General features: G+C 60.7%; 1 protein-coding gene across 1 annotated transcript; it reads left to right on the top strand.

Moving 5' to 3' along the window:
* Positions 1–11906: 11906 nt before the first annotated feature.
* On the top strand, positions 11907–17307 carry GDF7 (growth differentiation factor 7). The gene is made up of 2 exons (XM_055122834.1): positions 11907–12315; positions 14830–17307. Exons 1-2 carry the CDS (start codon positions 11907–11909, stop codon positions 15822–15824), a joined length of 1404 nt encoding a protein of 467 aa, XP_054978809.1. The 3' UTR covers positions 15825–17307.
* The last annotated feature ends 6769 nt before the right edge of the window (positions 17308–24076 follow it).

Genomic DNA, 24076 nt, shown 5'->3' on the forward strand with positions numbered 1-24076 from the left:
GTCACCCCCGGGACAACCCGCCGCCCCCCGCGCTCCGCTCCCCCGTCCGCCGCGCGCCCGCGCGCTCTTTGCGCCCATTGCGGCAGCGTTAGAAGTGCCCGGGGTGGCCGGGCTTAGAGGCGCGAGGATGTGGACTCCGCAGCTCCACAGCCTTCCTGTTGGAGACGTTTCTCTAAGAGGACGTTCTGGCATTTGTTGAACCGAGAAGACTACTCAAGCTGGGGGGCACTGAAGGGCAAGATTGGGGGAGACAGAGAAGGCACAACTCCCCCGACCCACCTTGGGGGGGGGGTTGATAACCGAGGGGGCAACGATTGGCGGGCAATTGGCAGGGGAGGGGGTCTTGCTAAGTCTTAGTTGCCTTAGTGGAGGGGATGGGCTTGATTGGATATCAAAGGGGGTGGGGCGGGCCTCTGGGAGCTGGTTCTTGGAGGGAGGCTGCGCCCACCCAGCGCAGCAGGGGGCCGCACGGTGAAGGTGTTGTGCTGGGAAAGGCTGGCCGGGGTCAAGGATGGAAGCTTCGTGACCCCGAGCCTCCCGCTGCCCCTGCTTCTGAACTCTGCAGAACCCCCTCTCCAGCGCTGCCCCCTGGCGCCCCACCCCGGGCCCCCACCCCCCACTGGCCATGACCTTCCACCCTGTGGACGAGGAGGCGGGGCTTCTGGGGAACGACCAGCTCCTCTCCTCCAGGCGCCCCCAACGCCCACCTGGCTGGACCCTGGCCCTGGCCTGGCAGGATGGTGGAGTCGCGCTGTCCCAGCTGCTCCCGCCTCGGGCCTGGACTTCCCTTCCGTTCTTCCCTTATTCCTACTGACCAGGCGGGCCTGTGTGTCCATCCCATGGCCCGGGAACATGCAGCCTCAGGCACTCAGGAGCTCCACACCTGTTGCCGCTGGCTTGGCCTGTCCTGTCCCCCCCCAACCCCACCCCACCCCCACCCCAATCCTTCCTGCTCACTCTCTGGGCCTCGCCACCTCCTGGGAGTGCGAAGGGTGGAGGGGTCTGCGCAGCTGACTGGGAGTGGGGGGGGGGCTGGGGAGGTGGGGACACGCGCGCTGCGATCTTGGGGCGCCCTCCTCCCCCGAGCTCGGGGGCTCGCCCCCTCCAGCTCCCGGCCCGAGAGATGGGCGTCCTGGGACGGAGGAGCCGCGTGGGGCTCCCCCCAGGCCCAGTGGGTTCCCGCGGTGGGGTGGGGGGGTAACAGTTGTCCTCGGAAGGGGGCCGCTGGGGACTGAGGTGGAGTCATCTTCCAGGAAGTGGCCCAGGCGATAGCCAGAGAGGTGGTTCAGTGGGCCGAGCACGTTCTGATCCCCAACACTGACGTGTGGTCCCCAGAGCACTGCAAGGCAGACGCCACGCCTCCTGTGTTGAGCTGTGTAGCCCTCCAGCACCACCGGGTGTGGCCCCCAAACGAACAACCTCCCCTTATTCAGGCACGAACATGAACTGCAGTCAGGAAAGGGGAGAGACCAAGGGTCTGAGGGCACTGAGCAGTCACACGTGCCAGCCCTGTGGTCTCTCTCTGGGACTTCACGGGCAAGTACCTAGTCTCTCTCAGTGAGGCGTTCTGTAGTGCGGTCTTTGTCAGCACATTTGAAATAAACTCCCTCACATCAGGGCCGACACCAGCAGTGCTCAGTGTGGGGTGAGGACGCCTGGGGAGGAGGAGGAGGAGAGGTGAAGCGTGTACCGCATGCTCTTGAAAGCAGGACAGAGCCAGGATGCTGGAAAAACAAAAGCCCCAAACCAGAGCCCACTTTGTATGAAAAAAAAATGCTGGCATTTTATGTTTCATGTACGGAAAAAGCTTCGTGAAATGTGGTGTTCCTTTCACCTGTTCTTTTCTTCCTAAGCTTTCGCTTTAATTTTTGTGGTTTGGGGGCCACCATGCTGGCAGGCCTCGGAGCTTACTTCAGGCTCTGTGCTCAGGGGTTACTCCTGGCTGGGCGTGGGGGACCCTCTGTATATTGCTGCAGTGTGAACCCAGGTCAGCTGCACGCAAGGCAAGCGGCTTCCCTGCCATCCTATCCTCTGACCCCTTGAGTCTCCATGTTAAAAAGTTTCAGACTCAAGGGGCTGGAGCAATAGCACAGCGGGTAGGGCATTTGCCTTGCACGCGGCCGACCCGGGTTCGATTCCCAACATCCCATATGGTCCCCTGAGCACCGCCAGGAGTGATTCCTGAGTGCATGAGCCAGGAGTAACCCCTGTGCATCGCCAGGTGTGACCCAAAAAGCAAAAAAAAAAAAAAAAAGTTTCAGACTCAAGAGAAACAGAAGGGTAGAAGGTTGGCACCACTTCTGCCGTCTTGGATCAAAATCACAGCTGGGTGGGTGCCCGAGGAGCTGCGAAATGGGGGTGGTGGGGGGTGGAGATGGGCCTTCAGGGGGAGCCCCTCAAAGAGGTGGGGTGACGGCCTGCAGTGTACTGAACTGGGGTGAGGGCTACAAATCTTTATCCCTCACACCAACAACTCACAGGAGGGGTCCGGCGAGAGAGGGTGGGGGTGCAACTCTCTTAACCAAAGACAAGAACCAAGGGGTAGGGGTCGGGATAAGCCTCCGGCCCGCAGTGGGAGGGACGGCATGGCTCAGACGCATGAGGGTCTTTCTGGAAACACAGGGCAATCTTGTAGCCATCGTGGCACTACCCCAAACACTCGGGCGAATGTTTGGTCCTGAGCCCCCTTCTACTCACATGCGATGGTCACACTGTGGACACCTGGCACTGGGGTGCAGAAGCCGGGTCCCCGTTGCTATTTGCCCAGCGGACCCAGCATGTTTTACAATCGCGTCACCCCCTCCACCCGTCTGCGCCTCAGTCCAGAGCTGGACAGAGGGCTATGGCCTCACCTCGCTGTCCCGTCCCTTTCGCCTCCCTTGGTTCCCAGGCCTGCCCCCTCTCCAGCGCGCTGAGAGCCAGACAGTCTCCGCCTAGCTTGGCATCTACTTCTCAGTTTCCGGTCAGCTGTGTTGGACCAGAGGTGCCACATTGCTGCCACCAGGGGGCACTGGTCACCAACGTTCCCTTACATGCGCAGCGCTGGATCCTTTGGGTTAAGGTCAACGCTGTTCGGGCAATGTTTGACATGCATATTTGAAGGTTCTGATGTCACTCCAACCATGGACATTCCCAGTGAATTATAATCAGAAAACTTACCGCAGACTAAATGGATGCTTACGTTTCCCCTCCCAGTACCTTTTTTTTTTTTTTTACAGTCTACTCTTAGATTCACTAGGAATTTTACCTTTGGTTTCCAAAATAAAAGGCTTTCTCTTCACTCCCCCTCAATAATAAAGCACATGGTAGCATTCACTCATCGGTATGTTTTATTGAAAAACTCGCTTGAGTGGCTCCCATGATTTCATTCTAAATATTTATGAGTCTCTTCTTGATTCTGGGTGCTCCATGACATTGTCTCGATGTATTCGTTGGGCGTCGGGGGTGATGTGGGACTTGTCTCTACTGATTTATGATCATGGGGCTCTCCAGGGAGGGTTTGTTGTTTCATGATGTGAAAATGTGAATCTGTAGTCCTATGGACCCAGGAGAGGGATCCCTGAGCAGGGAAGAGCACTGGACCCAGAGTAGGTAGCAAGAGGGACCCAGCGTGAGTGGAAGCAGAATGTCATCCGGACACACAGCGCCCGCAGCATGGTGTAGCCTCCTGCAGGGAGGGCTCAGCCTGCCTCTTCCTTCCCTCCACTGTGCCCACCCCATTTCTCAACTCCTAGTTGGGGACTGGCTGTGCTGTGCACCCCTGTCCAGCTCAGACCCCCAACAAGGACGGGCTGCCACCTTGCTATGGTGCATTCAACACCATATTGCCCAGTTCCCGTCTTCACTCCTAGCATCATTTTGTTTGCATGTTCATTTATAATGTTGGGCTAAGGGGTGCTTCCCAGAAGTGCTCAGGGGATCCTGGGAGGTCCCAGGGATCAAACCCGGGCCTCCTGCGTGCAGAGCACGTGCTGCAGCCTGTTGAACTGTCTCTAGCTCCATTGTAAGAAGGCCCGAGCGTTTCTATGTAGAATCTGTCACAAATGCACTTCTTGAAAGGGGGTAAGAGAAGTTTCTTTAAGATGTTGTCATTGGGCTGGGAGTGACCGTACAGCCATAGGGTTGTACTATAGGACAGCCATAAGGTTGTACCATCCATAGCACAGCCATAAGGTTGTACCTGCTTGCAGCTAACCTGGGTTCGATCCCCAGCACCACATAATGGTCTCCTGAGCACCACCAGGAGTCATTCCTGTGTACAGAGCCAGAAGGAAGCCCTGAGCACTGCTGGGTGTGGCCCCAAACCAAAATGAATAAACAAAATGTTGCAGCTGTTCCAGTGCTCCTGCCAAGGCGTACTAATGTCCCTTTGTTTACCCTTGCACCAACAAAGCACTTTACCTTTGGTTCTGCCAAACTGAGGTGTGTGTGTGTGTGTGTGTGTGTGTGTGTGTGTGTGTGTGTGTGTGTGTGTGTGTGTAGGGTGGGGCTAATCTCTCAGTGGTTTTCTGGTGGCGTTGGGGAGTTTAATTCTGTCACTCCATGTTGCGTTGATCAGTCTGCGCCCCCGGGTGCCAGACCCACATTTCCACCTGAGTTGTCTTCCACTGTTCATCCGAGCCAGGTGACCCCCTCCTTGGCAGGGCAGCCGCAGGGACAGGACCTGCAGCCCCTTCTTACTGGTGTCTTTGAGGGAGAGGTGAGAGAAGGGGGGCCTGGCCACCCGCCTGGCGACATCAGGTCCCTCCGCCCCCAGTACAGGAGGTTCCTGCTTGCCCTGATTCCTATTTGCCTCTCGGGCCCCACAGCATCCATGTCCTCGGGAGTGGGGCACAGGCCATTTGGTCTGTCCAGTTCCTCTCTGGACCCCTCCCAGCCATCTTCCAGACCCCAGGCCGCCAGGTGTCCTATTATTCAGGGTGTGTCGGGAGAGAAGCCTCTCTCCAATTGGTCATGCACATTTCTAAGAGTCACTGATTTTTAGTCCAAAAGAACTTTCCTTTCAAAGAAAAGAAAAGAAACGTGATTTGTCTGCAACAGTCTCCAAGAAATGCAGTGGAGACCCAATTCTAGAACATTCCAAATCACTAATACTCAAGACAGGCAAGTCCACTGAAGGAAAACGCCTCAAAGACAGTGACCAGAGTGAGGATGGGTTAGAATAAATTTCCCACAAGCTTAAACCACCATGTCCCCAGAAAGCAACGTAAGCGTGAATCGCCAGGCTGGGCACTGGGAAAGGCTTGAGGTAAGCAGGACCCGTGAGGCTGTCCTGGGCTGGAAGGCCAGAGTGCTGAGTCCCGGGTCTGATCCTCTGGTCCTTGTGTGAGGAGAACCATCGTTCTCCCAGGCCTGCCCCCCATAAAGAGGAGTGGAGGCTTTTTTTTTTTGTCACATTCGGCAATGCTCAAGGGTTACTCCAGGCTCTGCACATGGGAATTACTCCTGGCGGTTCTCAGGGGACCATGTGGGATGGCGGGGATCGAACCTGGGTCAGCTGTATACAAGACAAATGCCCTCCCCCGCCAGACTATCGCTCCAGACCCGAGGAGTGGAGACTTTGCTCCCTTTTGTCCTTTCCCTCCCTCACAGATGCCCCAGTAGGGCTGGACGGGGCGGGGCAGGCAGGTTGAGTGCTGGCGGAGGTGGTCTGACAGCAGGTGTCCCCCAGGACCTCAGGGAGGCATGTGGTCCTTGTCCCAGCATCTCCCAGGACATGTGAGTGACAGCTCCAGAAGACAGCTCTTCTGGTTCAATGCCAAAGGCCCACCATCTCTCTCTTTTTTTTTTTTTTTTTTGCTTTTTGGGTCATACCCAGTGATGCACAGGGGTTACTCCTGGCTCATGCACTCAAGATTTACTCCTGGCGGTGCTTGGGTGACCATATGGGATGCTGGGAATCGAACCTGGGTCTGCTGCGTACAAAGCAAAGCAAACGCCCTACCCGCTGTGCTATTGCTCCAGCCCCAAAGTCCCACAATCTTGTGGGGGCTTTATGGGGGGAGGAAGAGGCATACCTTGCGGTGCTTACGGCTTATTCCTGGCTCTGTGCTCAAGATCACTCCTGGCAGGGTTCAAAAAATCTTTATGGGACGCCCCCAGGGATCAAACTGCATCCGTGCCTGGGCCAGCCAGCTCTTGTCTCTCCTGTCCCAACTCCATCTTACAACTGGGCAAGGAAACCTAGGGGTGCTGTTAGAACCAGTGGCCAGCAGATGGCAGTGTCCACTAGCTCTCCGGCCCCCACAGCGCCTGGAGGTGCCCAGGCTGTGGAACTTGGAGAAGTCCCCAGGCTCTCTTGGTCTCTGACCTGGCCCTCCCCCATGCAGGGGCCTGAGACCCAGGGGCAGCAGCCGACCCTCCTGGGTAGATGCCTGAGCGGTTGCCCCGGATACAGGGCGGAGGCAGTCCTGGGAGCCCTGCGGGAACCTCCCCACACCCACAGCCCCTTCTCTGTCTTTCCGGGGGAACGGTTGCAGCCCGTCGGTGGAATGGAGACCCCTGGGCAGAGGGGACACAGAGACGTGGCAGCCCCCGCAGGAGCTTCCCTCTCCCAGCCTCCCAGGGAGCCCATCCTTGGGCAGAGCCCCCCAGCCCTGGACAACCAGCTCCCTCCCAGCCTCTCCCCAGCTCTGAGCCACCAAGGCCAGGGTAGGGGCTGGCTGGATCCCTGGCCGGGGCCCCTCCTCATACCCCCCAGCACTGACAGCTGGACCCTTGGTGGGCATTTGCCAGTGCATTTGGGGGTCTACAGCCAGGAAGGCTTCTAGGGCATATTCCCAGTAGTGGAATTGCTGGGCTGGGTGAAAGGTCAATTCTGAGTTTTGGGATAAGTATCCATATTGTTTTCCTCCCAAAGGCTAGACCAGTTGATATTCCCACCAGCTGCGGATGAGGGTTCCCATCCTTTGTGTCTCCGCGCCAGTAATGGTTGTTTTTTGTTCTTTTTGATGTGTGCCCGTCTCTCTCTGGTGTTGAGGTGATATCTCATTGTCGTTTTAATTTGAATTTCCCTGATGATTAGTGATACAAAGTTTTTGGTTTTTTTTGTTTTTTGTATGCTTTTTAGCCATTCGTATATCTTCTGGGAGGAAGTTTATGTTCATCTCTTCTCCCCACTCTGAAAAACAATGCAGAAAAGACATCTGCACTCCTATCTCCTATGTCCATTGCAGCACTGTTCACAGTAGCCAAAAAATCTGGAAACAACCCAAATGCTCCCCAAAAGGTGACTGGATAAAGAAACTATGGTGCATACATGTAACAGAATACTACTCGGCTGTAAGAAAAGAGAAAGTTGTGCAATTTGCTGCTAGGTGGATGGGTCTGAGAGTATCATGGTAAGTGAAGTAGGAGAAGGACAAACACAAAATCTCATATGCAGGATGTAAAGAAACACAGTTGGGCAATCACAACTGCCCAGAGGAAACAGAAGCAAAGAGCACGAGGATATGAAAATTATTCTTTCATGTCACTGGGGTGGTAGAGCCGGGGGTGGGATAGGACACAGGGCACACAGGACAGGGGGGAGAGGAACACTTTGACAGTGGTGGAGGTAAGTGGTCACTTAGGAGGAGGAGAGGATGCTGGGAGGGGGTAAAGGTCACTCATGAAGCCCTATCAACAGCAGTATCATAAATCAGCGACTGAAAGGGAAAAATGAGTGTCTGCCAGCGAGGGAGGCTGGGGGTGGGCGGGAAACGGGGGACACTGGTGGAGGGGTTGGTATTGGGACACTGTAGGGCTGACACTCAATCACGAGTGACCTTGTAAATACAGTGCCTCGATAAAAATAAAAATAGTCAATAAGTGAAATCCAGGAAGGGCCGAGTGAGCACAGTCCGCGGCGACAAGTAGGATCTGGAGTCACTTTTTTTTATTTGTTTGCTTTGAGTCACACCTGGCGGTGCTCAGAGCTTACTCCTGGCACTGCACTTAGGAATCACTTCTGGCCGGCCTGGATTAGTCCAGAGACTCAGTGATGGGAGCTAGTCCATGTTTCTGTGCTGGAAGGTCACCATCCTGGTGGTAACCACAGAGGGGCTCTGGCTGGCACAGTCGGGCACCAAGTTCCTAAGGGGCAGCAACCCACGGCCAGACTGGCCCTGCCTGGCAAGTGACTGCCGGCCACAGAGGCACCTCTAAGGGGTGTGGTCACCCTCACGGGCAGCATGGAGACCATCAGAGCCGCCCGGGGTGGGAGCACCCCAACTCCACGGGCATGTAGGCAAACCCAGGATGCCTGGCACGAGAGGTGCCTGAATAATACCAAAGTTTCTTGCAGATCCTGGGGACCTCATGGCTGGAAGCAAACAGCTCCTGTGGGAGGCTGTGTGAGTAGCAAGGACCCCCCACCCTGGGAAGCTGGAGAGGGTAGGAGCACCACAGGAAACGCCCACCCCCACCCCCAAAGCCAGGCTGCTTCCCCCCTTCTCCCTTAGGACCAACCTTCCGGTGGGTGGTTCTGAAGTTGCAGCTTCTGCTTGGAACCTCGTTCCCCTTTCCCAGCTGACACTGGGGAGGTCCAGAGTGGACAGCAGCTGCCCTCCTGGACGTGATTCCCAGCCCAGAGAGCTGCCCGCCAGGTGTCCAGGCTGCAGGCAGGGTCTCTCCAGCCCGACCCACTGAGCCAAGACTCCCAGCAACCTCCCAGAGGAAACCCCAAGCCAGCCTGGCATTGCCCGCCCTGCTGCCCCCTCCTGCCACCATGGTCCTCTGCTCATAGGAGTCAGGCCCCGGGCTGGATGCTGCCACCCGGCTCTGTGCACGGGGACTCAAGGGCAATGGTGCACAGCACCGCTGAGGTTCCGGTCTGGTTCAGTCCAATCCTGAACCACATGGTCTGACCACGTGCTATTGCCTGCCCTGGGGTTTGTGCTCGGGAAGAGGCTCTGGGAGCTGGGCACCCCAGGGCAGTGGCGGGAAGGGCAGGGAGGAGTCACCGATGACCAGCCTAGACCCGCCCTGGGCTCTTCTGTTCAGTGCTGCAGACCAAGCCGGCCCCCCAGACCACAGGCACCTGGAGCAGCTCCACCAGTGACCTGGGGGTGAGGTGTGGCCTTTCTCCCTGGCGTCATGGTCTTTGTGTCTAAAATGGGAACCACACAACAGACCTGCCTGGAGGAACGGAGCTGGGGGTCAAAGCAGAAAGGGCGCTGGCATCCATACCAGCCTTTAGAGGGGAGCAAAGGGTGGGCATCATCTGGGGGACAGGAGAGGGGTGGGAATTGGCCCAGGCACCCCCATGCAGTGCCTGCTCCTGATGAAGCCCCCCACCCAGCCAGATCTAGTTTCCCAACCATTCAGCCCTACCCCGCCCCCCTTCCCAATCTTCCCTGCCCAGATGTCCGCTGCCACCGCTGTTTACTCCGTGTTTATGGGCAGGGGGAACGAGCAGACACGTGGCAGGAAGAATGATCAAGTGACAACTATCCAGGCCACCAAACCGGTGAGAGTGGCTTGGTCGCCCATGGGCAGGCAGGGACTCAGCCTGGCTCAGCCCCGAGCCTTCCTGGATGAAGCGGTTTTCTGCCGTCACTGCCCCTGGTGCCAGAAGGAAGCCCTGGCTCTCCACCATCACCAGCCCTGCCAAGGATCCCCTGGGTGGGTTACTCAGACCACACACACCAACGTCCTGTGGTGAGACTCTTTACAGCCAGGAGACCCAGTCTCCAAGCTGCGTCCCTGCGAGGCCTGGAGGTGTCAGGCGGGGAATCTTACCAACCCATCCTGGAGTCCCCAGCCTCGGGGGTACTGCAGGGACCCCGTCCTACAGAAGCATTTATTCAGCACTGGCTGCGCCCAGCCCATGCCATTCCTTCTATTGTCCCCTTTACAGTTGCATAAACTGCCACCAAGACCCACGCAAGGGTGTGCGATTGAGAGTTCAGAGGAGCGAGGGCCACCAGAACTGGTCTATTGACCCAGCCGCGGGACTCTCCGCCACAAACCGTCAGGAGTGGACAGGGAGCTGGTAGAGCCGGGAGAGAAAGGAAGCCGAGAGGAGGGGCGCAGCCTCGGAGAGCAGGACTCCCAGGAACAGTCTCTGTCCAGGAACTCTAGGGGGCAGCTGTCTCTGGGACCACCCAGAGGCCTTGATGCCCACCCGGTGGGCCAGCTCTCCCGCCCTCCGCCCAATGGCAGGGGTCCGTACTGCAGCCCAGGCCTGCCTAGTCCTGAAACCCCTCCCTCCCTTCCTCCTTCTCACCAAGCTACCCCCTACCCCGCCCCTCTGCTCCCCCACCCGCCGGAACTGTCCTCCAGGTGGGAGCGCGGGCCAGGCGTACGACGCTCGCTCCGTTCTGCCCAAGCGCAGCGGCCGCGTCTCCCGGTGGCCGGGAGTTCGCTTGGGACGAAACGGCGGGTGCAGGAACTTAAGAGGCGGAGGGGACCGGGCGCTTTCCCGATCCGAGAATTGCGCAGTCCTGAGGAAGCCACACAGCTCTGGACACCCTGGGGCGGCGCATTGAGCTGGTCCCCCACTCTCGGTGGCCGCGACGCACCGCCACCGCCTGCACGCGAAGGCGAGAGCGAGGGCACTGATAAAGGCAGAGGACGCGCCTGCCCGGCCCGGTGCGGGTCCCGCGCACTCAGGCCCTCGGCGCACTGGGCAGAGGCTCCACGCCGAGACTCTTCCGGAGTCCGAGCATCTTCCGGAGACTTTGGGACCTCGGGTGCCGCTCTCTGCGGGCTTCAGACCCGGGTTCCCCGCCGCTGCCTGCGCGAGCCGCGCTTTAAGGTGCTGCTGCCTCGCGGTCGCCCCTCTGCTCACCCCAGCCCCGCGCTGTGCCAGAGACCCCTGAACGCAACAGTTCGGACCCATCACCCTGGGTTTCCACCCCCCTCCCTCATACGGGCCTTCCCGATGCAGACTGCACCCCGACCTCGCCCGCACCTCGATGCCACCCTCAGGCGGCGTTCCTCTCTGAAGGCGGGCCGAAGCTCGTTCGGCCCTGATGAATTCGAATGAATTCGGATGCCAGTCGCGCGCGGCGGGCACGGCCTCACCCCCGACGGCCTTCGGACCCCGCGCGCTCCTTTGAGGCCGAGGCTCCCGCCGGAGCGCACGTTCGCGCGCGCAAACCTTGGTTTTGCGACCGTCGGTCCAAGTCCATCGGTCCTGCTTGCGCTGGCCCTCTCTTGTCCAGGGCTCCTTCCTTGTGCTCTGCGCCCCTGCTCCGACCTGGGGTGGTGGGGTGGGGGGTGGGGGAGAGGGGCAGGAGGAGAGAACGGTGGGAGGGTGGAGACTGGCGGAGCCAGGGATCAAACTCGCCGCCCTTATGGCCTCTGTGCGCCCTAAGTGGCCTCTCCGTGCGCTGCGGCCACGGGGTCGCGGCGCCGACGGGCGGGTCCACCCCTCGAGAGGAGGCCCCACCTCTGGCGCTCCCCCCCCCACCACATGTACGAAATCGGAGCAGGGAGGGGGCGGGTGCTTCTCTCCGGGGAAGTGGGGGAGACGTTGGGCGGGCACGCTCGACACCCCGCGCCTCCGGATCCAGAGGGGGAGGCGCGGTTGGATAGGGCGCAACGAGGGGCACAGGGGGGCTGCCCAGCCCTGGAAACGAAAGGGCGGGGTCCCGGTGGCTCCGGGAGCCTCAGGTCGGTGACAGTCACTTGGCGAGAAACGGGAGCCAAGCGCTCGGGCTGGGCGGTGCGGGGCGGGGGGGACGGCGCTGGCCCCGGACTCCGCTGGCGGCTGGAGTGGGGGGCGAGGCGCTTGCACCGGAGCGTTCAGCAGGGGGCGCTGCGCCCGGCGCGGGGCGGGGGTGGGGTGGGAGAGGAGGGGGGGCCGCGGCTTGCTGCGCACACTTCCCCCATTATTAAACACTATGTTCAAAAGGCGCCGGGGGACTTCCCGGAGCCACGGAGCCCGCGCCGCCCGCCCGCCCGCCCGGCCCACGGAGCCCATGGACCTGAGCGCGGCCGCCGCGCTGTGCCTCTGGCTGCTGAGCGCCTGCCGCCCCCGCGACGGGCTCGAAGCGGCCGCGGTGGGGCGAGCGGCGGGGGCAGGGCCGTCCCGGAGTCCGGGGGGCGGCGGCGGCGGCGGCGGCGGCGGCGGGGGCGGCCGGACCCTCGCCCCCGCGGCGGGTGCCTCCGCTGCCCCGGCCGCCGCGGCTCCCGGGGTCCGCATCGCGCGCCGCGCCGCGGGCTCGGGCTTCAGGAACGGCTCGGTGGTGCCGCACCAGTTCATGCTGTCGCTTTACCGGAGCCTGGCCGGGAGGGCTCGGGCCGGGCCGGCCGCCGCCTCCACCCCGGGCTCCGGCCGCCACGGCCGCGCGGACACCATCACCGGCTTCGCAGACCTGGCGACCCAAGGTACTCACGCCGCCGCCGCCGCGCCCGTCCAGCCGGGCAGCTCCCGGGCGGAGGCTCCATCCCACTGAGGGGAGGGGGGACGGTGTGGGGGCGCGATCACCCACCTTCCCACTTGAGCCGTTAGTTGGGAACTTTGCCGCCGCGCGGGCCCACGCACCGGGAAGCCGCCGCGTCCGCGTTGTGGCGGGAGCCGGGCGGGCCCCCTCGACGAGATACCGAGAAGCCAAGGAAGGCGGGGGGAGTCCAGCGAGAGGGACTGCGCAGCGATGGAGGCGGTGGCAGCGGCTACTCTGTGGCCCAAGCGATCGCTGCGCACCCCGGTTTCAGGGACCGAACACACCCTGGGGGCTGTGGGACAGAGGCAGGCCCGAAGGGAAGCGCACGGCCTGGGAGAGGGTGCCGGCCCCAAGCAGGCTGCTGCGTCTGGATGTAGCCAGGGGTACCCTGGTGCTGGCTTCCCCCCCACCCCCACCCCCGGGAGAGCTGGAAGGGGTGGACGGGGCCGGAGGGAGGAGAGCGCGGCCGGCCCGCAGCCTCGTGCAGGAATGCGGCCGCTCCCGCACCCGCGCCCCACCTGGCTCCGCCCTGGGCCCTCCGAAGGTAGGACGTGGGTGAGGTCGGGGTGGTTGCTGTGTCATCTGGATTTTATTAATCTCTATTGAAGTCATTAAAGCAGACAGATAGGGAATTTTTTTTAAACTAATTTCAGACGGAAATGCAAGTAATTTCGGCCTTAATTCTATCCAGCCAGAGAACCGACGTGGGAGATGGGAGGGAAAGGAAAGTCACTGGGGACCCGAGACTAGGGGATGCAGGGGATGGGCCTGTCCAGGAAATGCTGGCAGGGGTGGGAGCGGATCAGCCACCGGCGCCCAGGGCACCTCCCACAGACAGTTCTCTTCAAGTGCTTTCAAGTTCCCTGGACCCGGCTTGCATCCGTATGGGAGGGCCAGCATTCCGCCTAGCCCCCAAGCCGGGTGCGTCCTGAAACTGGTGTCCTGGTGTCCAAGCCAGGCCCCGGCCCAGCCCTACCTGTGCCTCAGGCTGGCAGGGAGGCCAGGGGTGCAGAGACTCCTGCTGGCCCAGCCACTACCTCCTGCTTTGACGGCCAGTGAATCCTGCCTTACTTAGCGTCACAGAATCCTCCCGCTCTGGGCCTCGCCTTCCTCCCTCTGCAGAGTGGAGCGTGGGGTGGCTGCTCAGAGAAGCAGGGAGGGTCCCTTGGAATGGTGGCAAAATGCTCCATCCAGACAGACCCCAGAAAAGCAGCAGGGGACCCAGGACACCCCCAGGAAAGCCTGCCTCCTTCTGCGGCTCCTCTCCCTGGGCCTTGGCAGCTGGCAGCCCGCAGCACCTAGATTCGGGGGAAGAAGTGGAGGGCTGGTTCTCCCAGGCTGGTGAGCAAATCTTCCATGGTGCGGGGAGTCTGCAGTCTCTATGAATTTGGGGCAAAACGAAACCATATGACGCTCTTCAAAGAGCGCTCCTTATCTGCTGCTTGGTGGAATTTCAACACCCCCGCCCCCCCCCAGCTGCAAAAGGAAAAAAAATAATGTGCGCACGACTAGAATGGACTCCCCATTACCGCGGAGACAATCTTAAGGACAGGGAAGGATAAATCTAGGAGGGGGTTCGGGTCTGGCGGATCCCGCGCTAGCCCGGGGTCCCGCAGACCTTGTGAGACCAGTCCCCTGCACTCCTGGGAGGTTTGCTGAGGCTGTGAGAATACCAGGCACGGTCCAGCCAGGGGATTCCCACGGGCACCAGCTAGCAACGCCCAGAACCCAGAGCTAGGAGCCCTAGACGGAGCCTGCTCAGAACCTCAGGTCCCCGCTGGCTCAGCCAGGAGGCTGGTCGCTCACGGAGCCTTTGCAGCCCCGTCATCATGTCCGTCCCGGTCCCCCCTCCCCCCCTACACCTCCAGGCAGGCTGGAGAAGTAACCAGATGTGCTGGTGGGGGGTGGGGGTGGGGGGGCGCACAAAACGTTTACTCACACCTGAGACTGCATTTCTCCTGGGGGGGTCAGCAGCAGACCCTCTCTTTTCAGTCCAATCCCGGTGAGGTCCTGGGAAAACGTCTTGGAAGAGGCGCACGCGCTCTCCCGGCTTTCTGTCTGCCATGGGTCCGCAGGTCGGGCCTCAGATCTAGGCCCCTGCAAAGCCAAAGTTCTGGGGAGGTGGAGGGCAAAACTACCCAACTCCGTGGGGGGCTCACGGTCTGGGGCAGGACGAGAGAGCTCCGGGCCCGGGCCGAGCGCGCCGCTCAGGTGGCTGTGTCTGGTGTTGGTGAACCAACCCCAAGTCGGTCCGACTCGGTCTCTCCTCTGGCTCCGGCTAGCAGCATTCAGACTGGGGCTTGGTGGGCGCAGGCGCCACGGGGACTCCGGCGGGTCTTAGCCATCCCGCGCATCGTGTCGTTTCGCGTCGTGTGTATGTGTGGGGCAGTTGGACCCTTTGCAGGCCTCACTCTCACCGCGCTCCTTCTTTCCCCTCTCTCTCCGCCCCACCCTGCAGAGGAATCCGCGGCGGAGACGGGCCAGAGCTTTTTGTTCGACGTGTCCAGCCTTCCGGAGGCCGACGAAGTGGTGGCCGCGGAGCTGCGCGTGCTGCGCCGCGAGGGTCGCGGGGAGCCGGGTCCCGGGAGCGCCCCTCCGCCGCCGCCGCCGCTGCTGCTGCTGTCCACGTGCCCGGGGGCCGCCCGCGCGCCGCGCCTGCTGCACTCGCGCGCGGCCGACCCGCACGCGGGCGAGCGTTGGGAGGTGTTCGACGTGGCGGACGCCGTGCGGCATCACCGCCGGGAGCCGCGCGCCGCCGCGGCGCTCTGCCTGCGGCTGCGTGCCGTGACCGGCCCGGCGCGGGACCCGCTGGCCCTGCGGCGCCTGGGCTTCGGAGGCTCGCGCGGCCGCGGCGACGGCGGGGTGGAGGGGGCCGAGGAGCGCGCGCTGCTCGTGGTGTCCTCCCGCACGCAGAGAAAGGAGAGCCTGTTCCGGGAGATCCGCGCCCAGGCCCGCGCGCTCGGGACGGCGCTGGCGGCCGACCCGCCGCCCGACCCGGGCCCTGAGCCCAGGTCGCCGCCGCCGTCGCCGACGGTGGCTCTCGGGGGCCGCAGGCGGCGGCGGACGGCGCTGAGCGGGGCGCGGGCGGCGCAGGGCAGCGGCGGGGGCGCGGGCCGGGCCCACGGGCGCCGCGGCCGGAGCCGCTGTAGCCGCAAGCCGCTGCACGTGGACTTCAAGGAGCTGGGCTGGGACGACTGGATCATCGCGCCGCTGGACTACGAGGCGTACCACTGCGAGGGCGTCTGTGACTTCCCGCTGCGCTCGCACCTGGAGCCCACCAACCACGCCATCATCCAGACGCTGCTCAACTCCATGGCGCCCGACGCTGCGCCCGCCTCCTGCTGCGTGCCCGCGCGCCTCAGCCCCATCAGCATCCTCTACATCGACGCCGCCAACAACGTGGTCTACAAGCAGTACGAGGACATGGTCGTGGAGGCGTGCGGCTGCAGGTAGCGTGGGGGGAGGGGGCCGCGCCTGGCCAGGGAGGGGATGGCCACGCCGCCCAGGGACGCCCGGTGGAAGAGCAGCAGCCTCGCGCGTGCCGCGCGCCAGTCACGGAACCCGGGTCCGCCCGCCCGCGCCGCTCCAGCCTCAGGCCCTCAGAGGGGCCCCCATGCAGAGGAGGGGGAGGGCGCATTCACACTCACACCCACACTCACTCCTGCACACTTTCACTCTGGACGGCTTTGGACAGCGGCTGAAGAAGGTCCTGGGAAGAGAGGACCGGCCGCCGCTTGTTGGGGGAGAGGATGGTCTTAATGGGAGCATGACGGTTGCGCTGGACTCAGAATCAGGTAGAAACGGGTTAGGGGGCTGCGGACTCCAGGATGGGTGAACTGGAAGGGTTGAGCGCGGGGCGGCCTGCGGGGCGGCTGGTTGGAAGTGGGTGACCCTGGCACCAGAGAAGGTCAGCCTGGAAGGCCTTTTCTGATGATCTGAGCTGCGTCAGTGCTGTTTCCTTGGGAAGGAATGCTGCCAAAGGGCGCCCCCTCCCTCTCTCTCTCTCTCCCTCTCCCTTTCCCTCTCTCTCGCTCTTCATTTTAGCAAAGGTTTATCTGTAGGAAAGATTGCGCGTGCCTAGATCTCTGTTAAGGCCACCCCAAATTCAGTAGCACCACAATCCAGCAATTCTAATTGGGAACAATCTTGAAACGTGCCGAGAATAGTTTTCTTCTGGGTAGAGGATGGCAGGAGAGAGAAAGGGTGGAGATAGGGTGGCAGCTCCCAGGCTGTGAAACCCCAAGAGCTGAGCCTGGCGGGAGGGGGCGCGGAGATGCCCTGACCTCAGGACTAGGCTCTCCTCTGGCTGTGGCCAGGAGGGGCAGCGCCGGCCAGGGGTTCCCCAAGGAGCTGGTGGGAGACTCTTAGGGCTTGAAAGTCGCCGAGGCATTTGGAAGGGCTCCCCAGAGCACCCCTCGGCCTCCCTCCCGGCAGCCCCTGCAAGCCAGGGACTCAGGGGGCCCACATGTGCTTGCTTAGTTATCAGGTCTGGGACGGCTTTTACACGCTTTCACTGTGTTGTTGCTGTAGTTTTTGGCAATGTGATAGTAACGGGAAGTGAAGCCACACAAAAGTGCTTTTGTGAGATTCCAACTGCTGCCCCCCCTCCCTTCCCCCCAGTTCAGATAGTTCCTAGCCTAGAGCAGACCAGTCCCCTTCACCCCTTCTCCAGGGGGAATTCTGCCACCTGGAAGCTGTGGCCCCTTTAGAAGGGAAGTCCTGGGTGTACAGGAGTGGAGGCAGAAACTTTTCTCTTCACCCCTAGATTGGGCCCCAGAGTCTTGCTGATGGTGGGGTCCCCTCCTGGCTGTCAGCTGTGCTGACTTCATCTCTGCCCTTGGCCTTGTGTACAGGGTGGGTGGGTCAAGGGAAACAATCTGGAATGTCCCCCTCCTGCCCACTCCCCTCATTGCGGCTTCCAAGCCCTGAAGCCCTCCTCGGGACCCCTCTTTCAGGCTCTGCTTGCACTCCTCCCGGCTTCCCTAGGTACTCATCCTGCCCTTCTTAGTTTGAGAGCTTGGGTCCAGGGTAAGGTGTACATTCAAATCATCAGTGCTCACACCCTGAAGAGTTACACTAGAGATTGACACATGGCTTACTTATTTAGGGGCCCCACCGGAGTCCGTTTTAGCTTTGTAAGATTCCCTCGAAGGAAAAGCAAACACCTCTGTCCTGTGGGTTTATGTCCCTGGTGAGTGAGTAGCTCGAAATAATCAGAAAATGCAAACTTCTCTGCAGGTTAAAAAAAAAAAGTCCAAACTGAACCCTCAAGTGGCTGCTAGGGTACATGTCCGTCCCACTTCAGTGCCTGGGCAACTGGTCCACTGAAGCAAAGACCAGAAAAGTCTTGCCATCCTAAGCCGCGGCTTTATAGCCTGGCCTCCTGTCACGAGGAGACATTAAGCAGTGGCCCCAGAAATGGCAGCGATCAAGGTGTTTAGAAAGGGCTTAGGTAATGGAAAGCCATCTTATTTTGAAGAAACTAGGGTGTGGACTGTCTTTGGCCAAAAGCAAGCACTTTGATACTAGAATAAACAATTTTGTGCATGGGGGGGGGGTGGTGTGTGTGTGTGGGAGAATGTCTTGATTCAGCCTAGGGGTCCGATCTCAGGGGAAAAGAAATTCAGTTCGCTTTCCCCGATGGCCTCCTTTGGAAGCGGAGATGCTGGGGGGTCATGCAGAAAGTGCCCCCCCTCCCACACACACATCTGGAGGCCGGCTGCAGCCCAGTGCTCTCTGCACAGGGGGTTCCGGGCGCGGGTGCCCCCTGCCTTGCTGATAGCAGGGCATTCTTCTCGCCCATTTCCTCTGGAGCTGCAGGTCGCCACTATGAGCCCCTCTCGGACTCCTGCTGGCCTCTGTGCTGCTCTGAGGAGCAAAGGCCTCATCCTACTGGCAGCCAGGGCGCGCCGGCCTTCTGGTCAGCGGCTGCAGTGCCGGGCCACTTGGCTGAACCCCCCAAGTCCTCACCTGCAGTGAGTCCAGACAGCCGGTCCACTGGGGAATTCTTGCTCTCCTTAGGATCCTTTGACGCGTCTTCCTGCTGGGAGCGCTGGGCCCGCCAGCTGCGGCCAAGGGTTGGGGCTGGATCCGCCAAGCACCAGGACACGGTGGCCCCTGCAGCCTGAAGCCAGACCGTGGACTAAGGGACACCCTCCAGGGGCGGGCACCCCGACTCTAGCTCCGCAGAGGCTGTCGGGCTCTGCTGTCTTCTCTCGGGGACACACGCTGAGCCGCTTCTGCTGTCCCCTTCACCTGTTGTCCCTGCCCTTCACGCTCAGGGGGTGTGGAGAAGCGCCCTGACAGCTGGGGGAGCAGGACCCTCCATGTCCTCCATTGGGGACAGACGGTGGGGTGAGCAGAGACTGGCACAGACCCTCTGAGCTCTCCATTCTGTTTTAAGTTCATTCACACGCACAGCAGACACGTCTGGGGGCTGCCCGCGCATTTTCTCCTAGAAGCCTGGAGGAAAGCAGATTTCTTTCGGAGAACAGCTTAGGCACAGAAAGTCACATTTCTCTGGCTTGAATGTGGTCTCCAGAAAACCCTGGGAAGCACGGCCCCTCTCTGGGAGAATGAGAATCCCGGATGCCTGGAGGGCAGGGCCGCTGCCTGTGTGTGCCTGTGTGTGCATGCCTGTGTGTGCGCATGTGTGTGCGTGTGCGTGTGCATGTGTGTGTGCCTGTGCATGCACATGTGTATGCATGTTGTACCTGTGTGTGCATGTGGTGTGCATGTGTGGTGTGCATGCATGTGTATGTGCCTTTGTGCATGTGCCTATATGTATGCATGTTTGTGCCTGTGTGTAGCATGTGTTCATGTGTGCATATGCGTGTGTGCCTGTGTAAGCGCCTATGTGTATGCCTGTGTGCATGTGCCTGTGTGCGCATGTGTGTGCCTATGTACATGTGTGTGTACATGAATGTATGCCTATGTGTATGTTCCTGAGTGTATGAATGTGTATGCCTATATGTATGCATGCGTGTTTCTATGTATAGTATGTGTACACATGCGTGTCTGCCTGTGTATGTGCCTATGTGAGCATGTGTGTGCAGCTGTGCATGTGTGCATGCATGTGTGCATGTGCCTATGTGTACGTGCCTGAGTGTATGCATGTGTGTGCCTATATGTATGCATGCATGTGTCTGTGTGTAGCATGTATACATGTGTGCATATGCGTGTGTGCCTGTATATGTGCCTGTGTGTATGTTTATGTATGTGTGCCTATATGTATGCATGTATGTTCCTGTGTGTATGCATATGTATGTGTGCTTGTATGTGCCTGTGTGTGTGTGCCCACCCACTATAACAGCAGAGGTCGGTTGTGGATGGGGAAGCTGTGGGTCCCTCTGACAGGGTCCAAGAGTGCTGGACCCTGGCCTGATTTCCTCCCGCCAAGAGCCGCCTGCCAGCAGGGAGCCCCCACAGGGAGTCTGAGACCCCCTTCCTGCCCCCTGCCCCCTCTTCCCTGCACAGTGGGGAGCTCTTCAGGCCCATGGTGCCCACTCTGTCCCCGAGCCCAGTGGCCTGGTGTGTGGAGCAGCGCCAAGGGGTGTGTCGGGGAAGATCCCTCAGGACCCATCTCGGAGCTGTGGCTCCTGCCGGCGGGAGCCAGGGCGCCCGACTCCGGCCTCTGTGGGAGCTGCATGAGAGGTGCCCGGGTTTGGGAGTCGGGAAAGGCCGCAGCTCACCGAAGACAACCCCTGGCCAGCTCTGGCTCAGGGGCTTCACCAGCCCCGCTGGGCGGGCGGTGGGCTCCGCCGGGTGGGCGGAGCAAGAGGGCAGAGACCATCTAGTTGGCAACTCAGGCATGGAGCTGGGGTGATCCCGGGGCCCCTGGATGAGGAAGCAGGCGGGTGTGGGGGGAGCACTACCCCGTGGGTCTGGCCCGCCTAGCTGCTCCACCCCCATGCCCAGGGACCTAGTGTGTGAGGGGCCCAGCGTGTCAGGGGGCTTCTCGCTCTCCTTTCCCTGTGGTCCCGAGGACGGTAGCAAAGTGAACACGAAGAAGCACTCGGAAGAATCTCGGAGGTGTTGTTTTGAATTTTTCAGTGGGTTCTGCCTGTTGAACCCAGAGTCCCTCTGTCTGTTGGGCTGTAGCAGGCCTTGGTGCTGTCCTGGCCTTTACCCCGGCCCCGAGTCAGAGAGACTCCAGCGGGTGGACACAGGGCCTAGGACATCTGTGCGGAGCCAGGAAGGGCTTGCGTGCGGTGTGCCGAGGGAGCTCACTCCCCTTGATGTTCATGCACCCCGCCTCGAGGGCGCTGGGGTGCGTCCCTGTCCAAACTGGCTCTCGGGCCTTGCAGGCGGGGGGACTTCGGGCTGGTCTTTGGGTGGGTGTTTTGGAGCAGCCCGGCCAGTGGGTGGCGGTCACCACCTCCTGCCGGCTTACCCTGTCTCCCAGCCCTGTCAGCGTCTGTGCAGCACTGCGGGCAGAGCGAGGCCTGGCATTTCCACCTTCCCCGCTCCCGCAGGTGCAGAGAGCAGGCGCGCTGCTTCCGCCACGGGCGGGCGCGGGCCAAGCTCCGCCTGCCGCCCAGCCCGCCCGGGGAAAGCAGTCTCTGATCCGCTTTGTCCCGCGAGTCTGGAAACTTCCTTCCAGAGGGCCACCCACTAGAAGTGGTTTGTGAGGGGACATTCGGTCCAAGCCAGGACGCTGAAGTAAGCCATCTCAGAGACAAGGACGTGCTCGACCCTCTCCCTCCCCCCGCCGCCCCCATCAGAAGATCCAGGCAGTACAGACCTGGCCTGGGGCCAGCAGCTTGGCTCTGGGCACTTGTTTCCCTGCCCTCTGGGCTGCTGGAGGGTGCTGGTGCCGGAGATGCAGCTGGACAGGAGGTGGGCTCCAGCCAGCTGCAGCGAGGGGTGGGCGCGAGCGTCTGGTCCGTAGCCAAGACCCTGCTCGGGCCCCTGGCTGCCGGCACAGCCTTCTGGGATGAGGTGTGCGAGGGGCTGCCTGTCGGAAGGAGGCAGGGGACATGGGAGCCATCCAAGCACTGCCTTCCGCTTCCCTGGAGGGCGCCACTGGGGTTGCAGGGGGGAAAGGCCAGGGGCCACGGGACAGGGTTTTTACTCACAGTGCTGGCGCAAGGCCTCACACTCGTGGGGCCTCTGGCGGGCCTGGCTCCTCTTGCCCTCTTGCTCCTCTTGCACACTTAGAATTTCCAGCTGTGAGTCATCGAGCTGAAGGCCTCTCCTCGCCTGCCCCTGGGGCTCGGGGGGACAGTGGGTTGCTCAGGGTGGGGCGGGAGGCACCTGTCCTGGTTTGCGGGGGGGGGGCGGGGGGGGCAACACAGGCTGTGGTCCCCCGGGGCCGGGGAGGGTTTGTGCCCTCACAGTGCGTCTGGTTTCCTGGCCACTTCTGTTTCCAGGGCGGGGCCTGTCGGGGTCAGAGTGAAGGCGGCCCCCGAGCGTGCGGCGTGGAGAATGGGGACACGGTTGGCTGAGAAACCCAGCCAGGGCGCTGGCGTCTCCTCCGCTCAAGTCTTCTGGGCCAGGGGCGAGAGTTCCCTGGCGTTCTCTGCCGTAGATACATCACAAGCAGCCCTCATTTAAACCTTTTCCTCTCTTGTATTTTGACTCGATAGCTTGGCACCTGCAGCTTTCGTGTTTTCTGTGACAGAGTCCTCACGGAGTCACTTTCAGTGGGTCGTAGCCCGGCAATGCTTTCCCCCCCCCACCCACGGAAAGCGAATGCCCCAGAAATTGGGCAGGCTGACTGCATCTGCCTGTCAGTAGGTGGTGGTCCTGGATTCCACAAAGCTTGGAAAAGGAGTTTGGTCCATCCCACCCGACCTCCTTGTACAGAAGCGCCTCGGTGGAAGGGTGTCTGTGCACGGGGGTGCTGAAGGCCCTGCCCTGTCCCGCTCTCCCACCTTGATTTGAAGGGAAAAGCACAACTCCAGTCACAATCCTCTGCTCTACAACGAAACACCAAAACATGGTGTGTGTGAGTGCGTGTGTGTGTGTGTGTGTGTGTGTGTGTGTGTGTGTGTGTGTGTGTCGGGGAGAGGGGGCAGGATAGGGGTCCTTGTTGTTCTGCAGTGATGCTATTTCTCAGTCTTAGCTCTGAGTGACGGGGAAGGTGAGTGAGGTTTGGTCCTCGCTGAGCGTCGGCTGCAACGTCCTTTGCGGGCCGTTCAGCCGGTTCTGCTTTGTTCAGAAAAGAAGACCGAGGCTCGAGGCTTGGGGGTGGGTGGGGTGGGGGCTGGGGTCACCGGCCTGGCCTGACCTGGCCCTTGCTAGCTGAGGGTGTGCGTGCCGGCCAGCCCCGCTGGCAGGAGGCTCCTCAGGGCCCGTACCGACCCACGGTGTGTATGTATTCTCAAGTTTAAATAGTTTGTACATACGGAAGTGTAAATGAACTGTAATGTAAAACAGCGATCTCTATTTTTCTTGATGATTATATAGCGGTATATATTTGTTAAACGTGCTTGTGTACTTCTCGCCATTAACGATTTGAACATTTTGTTTTTTTTTTTTGTACAGATCAATTGATTAAATATTTTATGGTTAAGACTCCTGTGGAGAATGTTCTTTTCTGGCCGGTTCTGCAGCCTGCCCCGGGCTCCAGGCCTGCTCCTCAGGTGGCGAGCTGGGGGTGGGGTGGGGCGTGGACCCTTCCTCACCTCTCAGGCTCCGATGTGGCACCGTCCTTGATCCTAGGGCGCTCGGACCAGGGTTCCACTCCCTGCGTCTTAGTGACCTTAGTGACCACTCGCAGGGGACACTGTGCATGAGTCCGGCCCATGGCAAGGGAGAAGGACCAGATGGGGGTCCCGATGGCACAGGGGCTCTCCCTTTGGGAACCCTGCGCTGCCCTTGGCAGGAGCCAGCACCGTGGCTGCCCCATCTCGGTGGCCTGACTTTGTTTCCCGGCCCCAAGGGGCTCGATGGCTGGGGGCGCACACCTGGCCGCTCAGGCCACGCCCTCTGCAAGGCCAAGGACCTATTTTCGGGCACCCCACAAACTCCGAGAACGAACAGGATGATGGGGCCTTTTGCATAGCGAAATGTGGAGCTCGTAACACAAAACATCTTTACACGTCGCTTTCAAAGAGGGCTGGGGAGAGAGTTCAGTGGGCTGAGTGCCTGCCCGCCTCGCTCGTGTGGGCTCGGGGTCACGCCCCACTACTGCACGCTCGGTTCCCTGCAGGCCTGGAGCACAGAGTTAGGAGCAGCCCTTGTGCAACCCTGGGTATCACCTAAAGCAAGCAAAAAGTCTCCTGTTGTTTGAAAACAAATACATGTTATATATATTTTAAATCTGTAAAGGTGTGCTCTGTATGTCTGTGTTATGTACCTGCATGTGTGGGGTCTCATGAACGTTTCCTGGGCAGGAAAGGATGCAGTGAGGGTGTAGGCAGCCTTGTCTACCTCAGCACATGGTCACATTCCAGCCATCTGGGGGTTTCCTGCTACTCTGGCTCACTCCTGAGTCACCTGCAACTGGAGGAAAACTCCTGAACTGCCTCTGGGAGCAGACAGCAACCGAGGCTGCAGTGGGACTCGCTGTGTCACGTGTCCCGTGCTTAGGGTTTTGCCCCATGTGTGAAGCCCGGAGCGAGCTCTGCCTGTGACTTCCTGTGGCGAGTTAGTGCCAGGCCCTGGGGTGTGGTGGGTCCTTAGTGAAAAGGGGCTCATGCAAGTCTGGGGGACCAGAGAAAGTGCGGAGGCTCGGGCACTTGCCTGGCCCGTAGCTGACC

Source organism: Sorex araneus, chromosome X, assembly GCF_027595985.1.
Source record: "Sorex araneus isolate mSorAra2 chromosome X, mSorAra2.pri, whole genome shotgun sequence".
Lineage (NCBI taxonomy): Eukaryota > Metazoa > Chordata > Mammalia > Eulipotyphla > Soricidae > Sorex > Sorex araneus.